The 15,908-nt window shown below is 41.4% G+C and overlaps 1 protein-coding gene across 1 annotated transcript in view; it reads left to right on the forward strand.

Moving 5' to 3' along the window:
* LOC111840315 (LHFPL tetraspan subfamily member 4 protein-like) overlaps positions 1-15,908 on the forward strand; it is a 45,723-nt gene that overhangs the window by 17,272 nt on the left and 12,543 nt on the right. The window contains exon 2 of the mRNA XM_023804982.2: positions 14,689-14,925. Coding sequence (XP_023660750.1) covers positions 14,689-14,925 — 237 coding nt within the window. The remainder of the gene's footprint in view (positions 1-14,688; positions 14,926-15,908) is intronic.

Consider the following 15,908-nt stretch of genomic DNA (forward strand, 5'->3'; position numbering starts at 1 on the left):
ATTTGCATACTGACATACCAGACAAACCAATAAGCTGAAGTTCTTTGTGGTCCTTTCATGTAGCTCAATAAACTCATTAATGAGCTGTTCCTGGTCTCACCACAGCTGAATGTTGTTATTTTGCAAATGAAAGTAAGAATTGAGCAAGGTCCTTACCCCCAATATCCCCAGGGACTCTGCTTTCTCATGAAAAACAAAAACGTGCATTGCTTTGGATGAAGGCATCTGTTAAATAAAAGAAATGCACGTCACCCAACCATCTTCTAACGAATTATGCTGCTCACATTCACAGAAGGGCCTGGAGCCTCTTATACCAGGCAGCAAAGATCACAAGGCTGCGGGACGTCCAGGAGGGGGCGCCACTACACATACATACTCTGGCGTCAGCTCTTCCACTGCCAGCAAGAATCAAGCCTTACCTGGGTCGTACTGCAAATAGCTGGTTTTCCATTGTAAATTATTCAAGCTGTACCTGAGCCGTACCCTTGGTGACATGGTCCTGCTTACTATTAGGGCTGAAAGTGTGACTAAACCAAGCTGGTTGTGTCACTACCATCGGATTGGTGGAAACGCATGGAGATACTGGTGATCTGTGTCGATATGCATGGATCATCTGGAGGAAGAAATGGCATATTATATATATTATTTATTATTAGTAATATTGCACATCGCAATGTATTGATGCATTCCCAATAGCTTGGAACTTGAAATCCTCTCACCTCCTACTTCAATGAGTACTATCAAATGGCTGAACGGAATAAAGTCATAATCTACATTTCTGAAAGCTAATACTAGCTTTCAAAACTTAGCTAAAGCTAATTCTGCTAGCATTTGATGCTAACACGATGATCGTCAGAAGCGCGCTAGCAGCAGTTAGCACATAGTAAAACATGATGTACAACATGTGAACAGTAAATAAGTGCCTCAGTGGTTTTATGTTACTGTCTCGCCTTTACTGAGACGACCCTCCTGCAGTGGAAAACCGAACCGAGCTGGAACCGCGCTGGAACTAGTGTCTCTCTTTTGCGCAGGTCATGTATGGCCTGGTTCCTGTGCGCCAGTGGAAAAGATGCCATTAGAAACTGCAGGAAGAAACCCATCCAACGCAGCGACAAGATTCAAACTCCACACCCATGCAGAGTAGGGATTCAAACCCTTAACCCAGGAGGCATGAGGCAGCAGTACCCGTAATTACCCACAATGCCGCAATGCCTCCTGTGGGCATATACAGTATATCCATCCAATCTATTTTATATAGCTGCTTGTCCTATGCAGGGTTGTGGGAATCTGGAGCTTAGCCCAGAAGCTACTGGCATAAGGCAGGGAATAACCCAGGACAGGGCGCCTACCTATCACAGGATACACTCACAGACACTGTGCTGACCACTGTGCCACCTCACAGACATAGCATGTAAGACAAAAGTAACCAAAATGAACCCTGCAATTATAGGTTATACTGTATTTACGGACTGATTTTCAAGAATAATACAAGCACTGAGATAAAGATCATTATACAGAATCGGAAAAAATATCAATAAGGCATATCAGAGCACTCTGACTACTGTCATATTATAGATGAGATTATTGTATTATTAATGACTTTCTCATGTTCTTGTTCAGAAGCAGTAAAGGACTTTCCAGGTCGTATAAAGGTAAAGAGAAGTTTTAGCGAGGCATTGTTAAATATACAAACTTGTTCTAAAAAAATCCTGCAGTTTAATCTTCTTCAATGTCATTGTCTAAACTCAGTTGCTTATCCAGCATTGATATTTTTGCCTGCTGGGGGGGCCAAGGACAGGCATCGATTTATGACCCTGCCACACTGCGTTGGGAGGGGCCTGCATACCCAATCACTGGCAAACAGCAACAGTCAAGCTTCGACACACCTCCTGAAGCCGGCTGAACAGTCCAGGCTCTGAAATCCCTCTCCCCCTGTACGAATAAGGCCAGTGTGGCTGCAGTTTGAAGAGTTTCTGGTCTCTGACGTAGCCTCAGTTTGACAGATAAGGTCCAGCAGGGCTGGTCAGGGCCTCATGATTTTGGTATAAATGCAGTTTTATAAGTAACAATTGTCTTTTTGACAAAGGTTACCCAACAGTCAACATTGACTCAACTTGACTCACTCACGCTTAGTATTGTTAGTGTTCAGAAGAGCTAGAAGAGCTGCTTGGGGTTTGTGTGGAGCGTCATGTGGGTCCCTCCTCCTCTGCTGACCTTTCATTCTCCCTCTCTGAAATGCAACCCTGCATGCAGAGCCGCGTGATTCTGCCTAGGAATGATGCATTGAAAGAGGGGGTGAGTGCGGTGCTGCTGGCAGAAAGGGGGAAGGCACCGAAAGCGGGCCAGCTTCTGTGCATGGGTCTGCTCCACCAGCTCACTCAGAGCTTCGAAGTTCACAGCACATGTTCGGCAATATCTGCCGTGTGGAAGAAGAAAACAAAGAAAATAGGGAGAGTGAGAGAACACTTCAAAGCACAGTGTCATTCAGAATGAGATATTTTTAGAGTGTTGATCTTCAACCTGAGGCCAGAAATGCTAAGCAGGAGCAAACAGACAACAAGATTGAAGCGATACAGGGGGGTAAGAAAGATGAAGGATTTTGTCTGTCTTCTTGGTGCACTACAGACAGTCCCCGAGTTAAGAACGTCCATCTTATGGACAACTTGAACTCACAAATGGACTACCATGTAACCTATTATAGTAAAAATTCAGATTAAATGCAATAGCTCTCAATAACGAACACACCCAATACGTTGTGACTCTTGTGAAAGCATTGCCCAGCCTCTGCGGTTTGTCAGCTCCTGTCATATCCCGCTCCGTCTGATCCTAATGTGTGCCACGCCCCCTCGTTAACCTCATGTGGAATCCCAGTGTTTTACAGCTGTTTCGGATTGTTGTCATTAGTTCAGTGTATTTAGTCCGCGTTTCCGTTTGTATCCCCAGTTCGGTCATTGACGTTATGTGCTGTTTGTTGTCGTGCTTCCCCGGTCCTGCTTCCCGCAATAAATCCCCGTTCTCCCCTGCTTCCTGGCTCCTGCTCTCCTGCTCTCCTGCTTCCCTGCTCGCTCGCTCGCTCCGAGACGTGACAGCTCGAGGTACAGCACGGTACCGTATGTAGTCACTTTTATTTTATTATCCCTGCATTGTTGTTATTGTTTATTCTTCCCTGTATTGTTATTTTTCTGACATACCTACAAATTCGATTTAAGGACAAACTCTGACAAACTGAATCTTTTTCGTAACCTGGGGATGACCTGTAATTTACAACATCCAACAGGAAAAGAGGAATAACTCAACTGGCAACAGAAAATGACCAGTGCAGATATTTTCATTGTTGTTCAGCACATTTCGTCTTCAACGATTCTCTTCTACTAAGCATCGGACTCAAGCTAGGCCAAGTACATAAGGGCAGATGGGGGACAGCTGTTTGGTTAATGTACCATGTCATTCTCAGACTGAGATACTAATTTGGGCCATGGCCTGCACTTTGAGTATAACAAGGCTAACTCAAAGACCTAATGAATATCATGAAGTACTGCAACAAGAACAATGTGTGTCAGACATGGTAAGACAGTAGATGAACAAATGATGGAAATTGCGTGAAGTTCCAAAAGACTTGCTCTGACGCTTCTGCTTTTCATTTTCAGCTTTTATTTATTCCATTTAGTTGTGAAAGTTAATCACATTATAGTGCAGACGTCTCAGATAAATGAGCTTGAGTACAATGCAAAATCAGGAATGGGAGTTGACATCATTTGTTGTGTCATTTACTGCGACATGTCAGTGGTGGCTTTAATGGTTAGGGAAGCACACTTATAATTGAAAGACTGCAGGTTCGAATCCCCGACCAGCAAGGCACCACTGAGGTACCCTGAGCAAGGTACCACCCCCAAGCACTGCTCCCCGGGCGCTGAATTAGCTGCCCCCTGCTATGTCACGAAAGTCACATATGGGTTAAACACAGAGGACACAACTTGTCGTGGTGTATCAGCGATGACCACTGATCACTTAATTCTTTCCATGGGTTCACCTTCTTCTGAACACCAGTCTCAAGCTGTAATAAAACAACTAGCCTTTTCAGGATGCTGGTACAGCTTCACTGCCTTGAATGAACTCATTTACATTTCAAGGTTTCACGGCACTGTAATGCATTTTTCTATCTTTAGAGATTTTCTCTTTGGTGATCTGGTATCCTAAGCCAGTGCTTATATTATGCTGGCCCAGAGTGCTTGATATTAGAGAAGAAGGAGGGAGCAGTAATATAAGAGAAATGGTTAGACTGAATGTCCCGCACACTGACATGAAGGCAGAGGGTAACACGACAAGCCTGTTGCTCATCACATGGAGGATGCAATGGTGTGAGTAATTGTATTCTTGAAATGAGGAATACATGTGATTTTGAGAATGGTCTATTGCCACCACAGATGCTTTATTGTGAAGATGATAACTCAAAAACTATTTGACAGATCTTTTTCAAACTTCGAAGAGCCATTGTATGGGTGATGACCTAGAACTGACAAAATTTTGAAACAGATCGGCTGAAACTGACCCAGACAAAAGCAGCGCCACATAGTTATACCAAAGAGAAGGGCAGCCTCTGGCACTTCATCTCATCAGCATGATAACTCAAAAATTATTTGTTTGATCTTTCCAACCCTTGCAAGCACATTGTATGGGGGAAGACATGTACTTCTTAAAATTCAGAGACATCCTGCACCAAAACTGAAGCAATAGTGCTTAGTGACAACAAAGCCATTGGTAACGAGGTGCTAAGAGGCTTAACCTTACGAACTCCATTCGCTATTATCACTCTCTTTACTCTATCTGATCTCTGATTACTGCTTCACGAAAACACTATGACGATGGAAATCTACACCAGCAAATCTTCCCGGCGACAGATCCCAGATCACCCCAAAGTTGGAACTGCAGTGACAGGGGGCAGTAGGGGGCGAAAACAAAGGCTGCAACGGTCATCATGTAAACACAGCCATCTGCCATCGAAACTTATTATGAGGATCTTTTTGCAGACTAGGCAAGATCAGTCCGCGTTAAAGAACAGACACATGGATTTGGATCGATCTGTTGTGACTTAATTTGCAAATGCACCAATCAGATGTTAGGTTTTGTTTAGAGCCCGCCCGCCCCAGTTTGATGGGTGACTTTGACAGATAATTATAATGGTTGCTGGTCTCATTTAAATTGTGATTTAAATAATTTAAATTATTTTAATAATCAATCAAATTATATATCTAAATACGAATATACAATATTTGTTAATTGAATTGTCACACCTTCCATATGTCCATGGTTTTTAACAGCGATAGTGAATTTTGATAAGGAAATGTATGCTGTCAGAATGAATTACAAATGGTTTTTAAATGGCTGTAATGCATTATGATAAGGAAACGTATGCTTTCTAAGATGGATATCAGCATATCCAAAGTTTTTTGTCGGTGATAACATGTTCTGACAAGGAAATTTACCATCCTAATCAGACACTACATGGAAAACATGTATTATATAGAGGCTATTCTTTAAAAAGATTTGCCAGTCTAAAGTGTGGAAATGCACTATAAATAAACCAAGATTATAATGAAAAAACAACACAATTTAAAATAGTTCATTTATTTCTGTAAGTTGTCTGAAAAAGCTACATATAAAAGTGTTCAGTGGATTTAAATTGACAGAATCACTGCACCAACATGCCAACAGCAGTATCATTGTCACGCCCTACTTGTGAGAACGCCGACTCATTAAGGCTGAGTGATTGCACATGTGCTTCCTGTTAATACCTGGATCGCCTTTGCACTCAGTGCCAGGTATGGTTCTCACTCCAATGCGACATACTGAGCATTCTTACTGTCTCTTTTCCCGGATCCGCCAGTCTTCTGGTCCCGCCTTGCCCCACTCCCTCTCCATTTGGACCTTCCCTGTATGCCTGCCCCTTTTCTCGAGCTATCAGTGTAGGACTGACTTCCCCAGCTACCGAACCTTCTGCACCGTGACACTGACAAAGATCCCGCCTGTCAATTTTGTCTCTGTCTGCCTGGTTGAAAATGAACCCTTGTGTTCTGTTCCATAACAGAATACTGTACATCACCCTAGCCATGGACCCAACAGACACACAAATTGCCTTATTACAAAAGTGGCATCCTATGACAGCACTATTCTTGAATTCACTGAGCTCTTCAGAACAATTCCTTCTTTCACAAATGCTTAAAAACCTGATTGCATGGCCAGTTGTTAGACTTTAAACACCTGTGGCCATGGGTCTGAATGAAACACCCGAATTCAGTGATTCAGAGGAGTGTCCCAATACTTTTGACCATACAGTATAGTGTATTTCTCTAAGTCTCTTCTCCAGCTATCACCTGCAGTCCAATGGCCTCACGGAGCACACTAATTAAGAAGTCATGAAGACCCTCTGGTTCCTGTGTTCCACCAATCCCACCAACTGGGTACATTATCTCCCATGAGCTAAATATGCCCATAACTGTCTCACCCAACAAGCCTCCAACCTTATGCCCTTCCAGTTCATCCCCTGGAACCAGGCTTCTTTGTTCCCTTTAGACTCCTCGCTCAGCTTTCTCCCTTCTGAGGAGGCATGGTACCAGAAGAGGGTGCGGAAGTAAACCCACTGACGGCTCAAAGCACTGTGCTGATAACAGAAAGCTTTTCTTACTGAGATCAGCCTCATATTCAGTGTGAGGTATTGTTCTCACTCTGATGTGACATACTGAGCGTTCTGAGTGTATCTTTACCTGGCCCTGATCTACCCTGCCTGCCTGGTTCCTGTCCTGCATGCCTGGTTCCTGTCCTACCTGCCTGGTTCCTGTCCTGCCTGCCTGGTTCCTGTCCTGCCTGCCTGGTTCCTGCCCTGCCTGCCTGGTTCCTGCCCTGCCTGCCTGGTTCCTGTCCTGCCTGCCTGGTTCCTGTCCTGCCTGCCTGGTTCCTGTCCTTTCCTGTTCCTGCTCATTTCAGACCTTCCCTGTGTGCCTGCCTCTTGTCTCTGGCCTTCACTGTGGGATTGACATACCATGTTCTGCATTTGTGTGCCCTCGCCTTCTGTTCATAACAATTATGATATTGTTCAGACATCATTACTCATCCATAAAGCAAACAAGGAAGAAATTCAGTTAATTCAGGAAAAAAAAACACACACATTCACCAAAAGCACTTCAAATCCTTCTTTGAACTCTAGATTTATGTATTTTTTGGAACCTTTTTGCACATGCTTCTGTCATTATTTGATGTGACTGAGTGATATTTTCCTTAACCTTTTCTCTTGTGCTACCTTGAGCTTATTGCTTGTCCTCCACAAACGGACTGTTTCAGTGTGTCTCAATCCACAATTGGTGCGTTCTCTGTCCTCGTGATCTTGCAAGATCATTCTTGGAAGGAAAGTGAGCAAAACTGGTCTTCTCAAGACCACATGTATGGTCTTTGTGTTCTTAGTACTGAGATTCACCCCTTGGCTCTGAATCTACTACGACACCGGTTTGCCTGCAATCTGTTGTTCCAACGTCCCCTGCGGCTTCAATGGCTTCCTCCAAGAGTATGTAATATTGCTCCCCCTTAAGGGACAAATCCTAGCTTGCTTTGGGTTTTGTCTTGGGTACTGGTTGCAATTACTGGTGATGGTTATTTTTTAGCTCAGTCGTTCATTAAGATGACTCTGATAAATTCTTGTTCCATCACCAACAAATTGTTCATTTTTAAATAAATTCTTCTGTCGCAAAGGCATGGATTTTATGATGATAACTGAGACTTAACAGCGTGATATAGACAGCTTCAGAACTGTTTCTGGAGGGCTGCTCCTTTTTGAGCTAACTTTGGCTTTCTGGCTGTGTCAGTGGATTAGCGGTTATTTTTAAAAAACCTTCCTTATGTCAAATAGTACCGCGCTGTATAATTCTTCTGAGGGACTTGTGTAGAAAGTTGGTCCCCGCCTGGTGTTGTTGGGTGTTTTCTTTCGGATTTTCAAGATTTTTTTAACTTCGGTTATTAACATTGATAAGGTTATAACTATCTGTCCACAATAATGCGCTTTCATTTTGGTAATGAGCATGCACTGATTACACTGCGCTTTCGTTTAGTGATGCAAAAATTTTCTTCCGGCCGCACTAACACGAATCTTTTTTCCCAAAAATGGAGAAAACTTTCACCGCTCCAGACAAATAATCTTCCTGTAAATGCAGTAGTGTGGACCCTCATAAACGCAAAAATTTTGTTACGCCCACTTCAGTCAGCTCCGATTGATTCATACTTAATTCGTGACTCTTTTCTTATTAGCTCTCTTCATTTCGATGTCTCTTTTCCTAATTGGTTATTCTTCCCGTGAATAAAGAATGTGTTGCCTTTTTTTCACAGAAGTACTGTAAGCCACATGTGAACGGGACTCTCGCTACCTGGCATATGTTGTTTTGCTTACTTGTGTGCAGCTAAATCGTATTTTGTGTACATTGTATGCTGTATTAGACTGTACCTGAGCCAGATTTAAGTGCAGCTCTAGCTGATGATAAAGATATCCAGCCATTGACCATCAGAGTACACTGTAACTGAGGAGAAGAGAGAGAGACGTGTAGTGACTAAATTTCTGGATCCCTGTGTTGTTGCTCTGATGGTTCCTTTTATGTACAGCTTGTATTTGCAATGTTAGAATACTATGATTTTTCGCTTTTGCCTAATAAAATATGTGCATTTACTTTAAACACATGATTGTGTTTGATATTAATCAACAGTAAAGCGTTTATAAAAACTGAACTTTATTACTAATCAAAGTCAAAATATATACTTTGCCACTTCTAGAATTATTTAAAAAATTTAGTTGGGCAAAAAACATGCAAATGACACATTGTGCTTAATCTACAACAAACAACACATTCATATATGTAACTATAGTTAAATTCAGATGAAATACAAAGAAATATATTCTAAAAAGCTTTGGTTAAATGTGAAAATGAAAAATACACATCATGAACCCCTCATAACTATATCATTTGCCATTTGCACAGAGCAGTGTGAACACGGAAGTATTTTTCATCTTTTCTTCCGGAAACTCCTGTAAAAACATTTTAATGTATTACTGCGGACGTAGTCTAATACTAGGTGATTTTAACCTTCATATCTACGATCCCCTTTGTAAATCAGCATGTGATTTTATCCATAATGGACACTTTTAATCTAATTCAACATGTTTCTAGCTCTACTCATGTCAAAGGACATACACTGGACTTAGCATTTTCTCATGGTGTGCTTATTATCTGTGTTTAAATGATGTTGTTTTTAGTAATCAAAAGTCCATACCTTTTAAACTAATCTGTAGTTCGGAGTTGCTACGACAAAAAAAAGTTAAATGTGGCTGCATTATACCCAATTCCGTTACCTCTGAGTTCTCCCTAATGGTTGAATAACTCTGTATTTTCTGATGAGGACAACGTGGAATCACTGGTGCAGTTTTTTAATGATCGTTGTACTGATAATTTAAATGACATTGTTCCATATTAAGTCAGCCATCGTTTTGTTAATTATGGTGCTCCTCGACTATCTGATTCAATTAGGAGTTTTAGATGCCAGTGTCGCAAAACAGAGCATTTGTGGAAGGCCACTGGTCTGGTGGGTCATGGTGAACATCTTAAAGATCAGCTTTGGTTATACAATGATGTGATGAAAGAAGCCAGAACTGCTTATTTTACAAATCTCATAGCTGCTAGTAAACGTAACCCTAAATTATTATTTAGCATGATATAAAATATCGTCTCTGTTCCACTAGCCAGTGCTCAGGCCATTTCAGAAGAAGACTGGAATAAATTTCTAAAATTTTTTGAGCATAAGGTTCAGGATCTGAGGTCAAATATTCAGTCTCCCTTGTGCACAGGTTTTTTGCTACTTCCACTGCATATTTTGTTTTTGAGGGAAGGCCTCCAACCACTTTGAAAAATAGCCAGTTGCCTTTAAAGTATACTGAAAGCCAGTGGATGTTTTTGGCAGTGGACCAGTGAGGTCAATTCCAGTCAGCTCCCAAATGGCAGATAAGTGTCAGTGACATAGTGATATTGGACTGAACTGAACAAGCACTAGAGTGCATCAATAAAATATTGTGCATTGCAAGATGGTAATGGTGACCCTGATGCAATCCAGCAATTTAACTGCACTCAACACAGGTGCATCTCTTTCACATTGGTCACATTTAGACACCTTAAAAAATGAGTGTTAAGTTTCATATACTGTTGTGAACATTTCTACTTAACGTTATACTTAACAGCTACACCCCAATTTCTCAATGTCTGTAGACTCCTGAGCACACGGCACTTCCTGTTTTCATTATACCAGTGTGGCCCCCAATTGGAGGGGCAGGAAATTCCTTAAAAAGATTCACAGCCTCCTCCTTCATTCTTATTACTCTTTGTTGGCTTGTGCCATCGAAGAATAGTGTTCCGTCTATGAGATAAATTCAAACAAGTATTTAACACATTAATATCATTGTCATCATCATCATCATCATTAAGCTGTTATCTTTATCCTTTTTGCGTTAAATATTAACCCTGAATGCTGAATTCGGTATGTTTTCTGAGGTATCGCTCTGCCCTTTATCCATTTCTGCTGGGTATGTAGCCTTAGAAAGATCATTGAAAATTTCCTCCCACTTTCCCCATGTCTGTAAAAATGAGAAACACACAATAAACTGAAACAATTCACTTGATTAAAAGTAACATTTTAAGTTAAACATTATATGACAAATCTCCTTACTAAATTCTGTGTAACGGAGGTTGCTTCCAATCCTCACTGTTCAAGTTGCAGGAAAATTAAATAAAAGAAGGGATATGACAGAAAACTAAAATATTTTTGCTAGGTTGAATTTATGAATTTATGAACAAAAGGAAAGCCACAGTAACAATAAAAATGTACAATTAACTTCCATCGAATATTCTGTGCAATTGCGTATCTTTTGTGGACAGTATACAGTATTTTGACTGTATTTTAAAAAGCAACTATTCAGGTATTTTGAAATCCCTAAGGAGACTGAAAGGAAATACCGTGGTACAGTATGCTGTTTTACTGTTATGCCAGTTGTCTGACATTTTGCCTATCGGGAGAGTATACTCTCAGTATCTGCGCATGCGTCAAACAGAATTACATGATGTTCTCCGCTAGCTCATCATGGTAATACCCAAGTGTCCCACTCTCAGCACACATCCAAAATATGGCGTTTGCTGAGATACTCTCGGCTGCATGTCTATTCCCTGGCTTGTTGCCTTCCATTCCATGCCAGTGTCTCTCTACCTGAATGTCCTTTGACAAGCGCTCAGCCTGGGGGAAGATCACTGCCCTGCATGCTGCCCTGCATGCTGCCCTGCTCTCCTGGAGGACTGGAGGGGTCTTGGCCATGTGGATAACTGGGAAACTATCAAAGGCAGGCCAAATGGGCACAGACAGAGCAATATTACACCAGTGCTGTTCAGTCATAGCATCAAAAGCTCCATTCAGACGCGTAACTATAGTTAAAGTGGCCACAGAGAATTTAATGTAGTATCTGTGTTTTACAATGGAGCTGATTCTTCAAGACTTAGTAAGGAGCCACTGTGACTTACTACTAAAAACACTTATTCAACACCCAAGTTCAGGTTTATTTACCTCCAGGAGTGTGGTTTTTTGTGTGTGCCTGTGTGTGTATGCAAACTTAGCCAGAAGACCAGGGCATTATGTCTGCGATGCTTTACATCAAGGTTTCCCAATCTGGTCCTTGCAGACCCACTGTCGGTCCATGTTTTTGCTCCCTCTGAGTTCCCTACTAAAACGTCCACATTTTTGCTCCCTCCCAGCTCCCGGTAGACGTGGATTGTCTGTGGGTCCCCCAGGACTGCATTGGGAAAAAACTGTCCTAGAAAGATAAACAGTGTTTTTGGTGCAGCTTGTAATGCAGTAAAATGGTCAGTCATGTTAAAGGCCGTATTAAGGTCCAGAAGCATGAGCACAGTTGCATTCTCAGTATCATTTACCATTGTTATGTCATTTAAAACTTTAGTTAAGGCAGTTTCTGGGCTGTGTCCCTGACAGGTTTTAGTTGGTTTTAGTTATTACTGTGTTCATTGACTAGCTGAAATACTTTAAGGGTGTTTGCACGTTGTGTTTGCATCAGAGGTACTTGTGAGTCATTTGGACATGCTGGAAGTATATTGTTTGTGATTTCATTATTAAAGAAGTCCATAAAATCACTACTAATATTACGTGGTAGCAGAGGTTCAGCCTTATTTGTTAGATAAGCTATTGTCTTAAAAAGGTAGTGATGGTCAATAAGGTTAGAGTAATAGGCTGCAGGTGCCCTGTAGAGGGCTTGCTTATATTGTTGCAGGCTGTTGGACGATGCCAACTTGAACACCTCTAACCCCACATATTTCCATCTGCGCTCCAATCTGCGGCACTGCTGTTTGTAAGAACGTGTGATCATTAAACCATGGATTAGTGCCTGGTGATTTATACCACTTTATTTTTCAAAGGCCATTTCGTCCAAAATCTGACTAATCACTGCATTAAAGGTATGTGTGACTTTGTTGACATTTCTCCTAGAGATGAAGTTCACATTACTTACTGCATCAATAAATCACAGGGAATTTCTATCATTTAGGTGACGTGTCATAATAGTCTAATCTGCCATAGTCAAAGAGGGTGGCTGAATCACAACGGTGATTAGAAAATGACCAGAGAATGACAATGGACAGACAGATACATGATGAACATAAATTCTGTAAGTAATAATCAAGCCTAGTGTATGATTGTGAACATGCATTGGTCCCGTTAGTCCAGGAGGGACAGGGAACCTTTGATGAAAGCATAAGTCTCTGTGTCCACATATATATTGAAATCTCCAAGTATTATAATATTGTGCAAGTTAATGACTGAATCAGTGAGAATTTCCCCAAATTCAGTTGGGAACGATGTGTATGGTCCCGGTGGTCTGAATACGGGCGGGTCAGACACCATTTGAAGTAGCATTGCTCCAAACGCTGTAAAATCTTTTATGACTTTTTGGTTCTGTTTTTAACAGTGAGTTAAAAATAGCTGCCAGGCCGCCTCCATGCCCAGAGCCACGCGGTTTCTTGTTCCAACAAGAGGAATAGTGTCTGTGGGTCTGAGCCAGGTTTCTGTTAATAAGCACAGATCTGCACCTGTAGACCATTGTCCATATGCTTCGTACAGCATGAAAAGTATGTTTTCACTAGTGTGTGTTTGTGTATTCTATGCGCAGCTCAGTTGAATTATTCTTTTATATATATAGTTTTTCATATACTGTACTTCATAACACTATGTCTTTCAGCTGACATTTATAGTTAACGGATTCAGAATTTTCCCGTTTAGATGGAATCAGTTCCAAAACAGCACAGTTGGGAAATGTTCACTTTATTCTAAAGTTAATTATAGTTAAGGATTTTTCTGACATGCCAACATCATTGTATAGATGTGGCCAAAAGTATTTTTACCCTTTCCACTTTTAAAAAATCACAAGCTTTTGATTTTTTCATTTCCAGCTTGATAATGACCCAAAACATACATGTGGGAGCACCCAGCAATGGCTGAAAAGAAAATATTAGACTTTTCTGAACTGTAAGGGTACCAATACTTCTGTCTGTATCTGTATAGCCACTCATGAAAACTCATTTTCATCTTCATCAACAAAGCTCCGACCAAACTTGCCTCAAATATCTTCATGACCTGTAAGTCAATCAGGTTTCTCACTAGCCAGAATATTAGGCAACTTACCATCATTGTTAAAATTCTTGTCTTTTAGTACTCATGTCTGTTTTGTCTATTGCTTGACTAAAATACAATATAGTTAATTTTCTTATGTGGTTACACAAGCCCAGGACCTGGAAGGATTCAATATTCAAAGGATTCAAAGGGATTCAACTGATTTATTGTGATTTGTACTGGTACAAGTACTGAGTAGAATAAGATGCTTACTTGCATGTTGTCTGCATACTGGGTAATTTGACACAGGGTAACAAGGGGCAGGATAAACACTTTGTAAAGTACTATAGCGCAGCCAGGTAAGGTCACATTTTATGGCTGCTGAGATGCCTGTTTTTAACCCAAACATCTTCTCAAGAGGTACCATCAAAACTATATTAATACTGAATAATAATCTGAAGGACAAGGACTTTTAAATCATTTAGGTCCACACTGAGAGCTATGATTATCACAAGTACTTTTTTTGGCCGTTTTTGTCTGAGGACAGTCTTATCTTAAAACGGGTTTCTGCTACAATAGCGTGATGACATTCTGTTGTTGTTATTACATAACATGCACTTAGCAGATGTTTTGTCTCAAGTAACAAGCAAATGAGAGAAAAGGTCAGTCAGCTCCTGGAGCAGTTGGGGTCAAGGGCCTTGCTCAAGGGCCCGGTGATAAAATCGTTTTGCCGCTCTTGGTATTCAGGGTACTTGTAAAATTTTAAAGGCCCCAAGTGAAAAAAAAATAGCTCAGTACAGCAGTGGTGTGCAGAAAGGCACAAAGAACCTGGTGTGTAGGAGTTCGCAATAAAGTGCTGAAGATACAGTGCTGAAGGTTCTATTCCGTTTTTGTTTAATGCTTCTTCCCTTTCTCCTCTTTTGTTCTGGCTCTTCATACCTTTCCTCACGGCTCACCATTCCCACTGTCTCACTCTCTCTTCCTTGGACACACTCCTGCCAGCTGTGTGTCTGGTCCTGGGCTGTATGATTTTTCCGGATGGCTGGGATGCAGAGGTGGTCCGCGACATGTGTGGAGAGGAGACGGGGAAGTACACCCTGGGAAGATGCTCCGTGCGCTGGGCCTACATCCTGGCCATCATTGGCATCTTGGACGCCCTCATCCTCTCCTTCCTGGCCTTTGTACTGGGCAACAGGCAGAACGACCTGCTCCTAGATGAAGTCAGGACTGACAACAAAGGTGAGAGACTAGTTACAATATCTCATCAGCATCCAAATGCAAGAAGCAGTTGATGCCAACTTCCCAAAATCTCATTTTTATGATCCAGTCTTCAGAACGTAATGTCATCATACTGAGCTATTTTTGGAATCTACTGTATGCAAATAATTATAGTTGGTCACCCTCACAAGCATTTGTCTTGAAAGTCATCCAGGTATGAATTACGGGGTTTTACGGCCCGAAAACGTGCATTCTCAACTATTTTCAATAGGTGTGACCTCAAGAGGCCTTACTTTCAACCAGGCTGAAGCAGTGTCTGATATTTCAATTTATTTTTATATAGCGCCTTTCACAACAGAGTCGCCCCAAGGTGCTTTACATGGGTGTGTTGTGATACATTACAACATCATTAAGAGAGAACAATACAAAGGCAGGGAAGAGGCAGGACAATAAGATGAATGACATCCAGAGAGTAGAGGAACCAAAAACTCCCAAGAATGGGGTAAAAAAAAAAACCTCTAGGGGTCAAAGGTCAACTGGCTGCACAACTGCAACCCTGGGCATGCTAACATTATAGAAAATGGAAAACAGTGGGCTTTCTTGCTAAACGCAAAGTGTAGACTTTCACCGGATATACATAGACTGAAATTGTTGTAATTATGTTTTTGCAGATTTGCAACTTCTGGTGTAAGTTTTACACCTCATTGGCTTCGCAGTCCTTGGCGATTGCAGACATTGTTGTGGCTATACCCTGACCGAGTGCAACCTTATTCCTATGAATGACTTAGCATGTAGGCTCTTGTGTGGCTGTGCTGGCTAATGCAGAGTCATGTCGAATTATTTACCTGTTATTTTGTGCAGCCCTTCGACATTCACACTTTTGCAGCTAAGCTGGGATTTTGCCGAGTGCCCCGCATTATTCTAGCGTACCCTTCTTTCCCCAGTTTTTCATGCGTTTTCTTGCTTTGAGGACCGAAAAAGAGAACAACTTCAGAGTACAGTAA

The sequence above is a fragment of the Paramormyrops kingsleyae genome, chromosome 6 (assembly GCF_048594095.1).
Source record: "Paramormyrops kingsleyae isolate MSU_618 chromosome 6, PKINGS_0.4, whole genome shotgun sequence".
Lineage (NCBI taxonomy): Eukaryota > Metazoa > Chordata > Actinopteri > Osteoglossiformes > Mormyridae > Paramormyrops > Paramormyrops kingsleyae.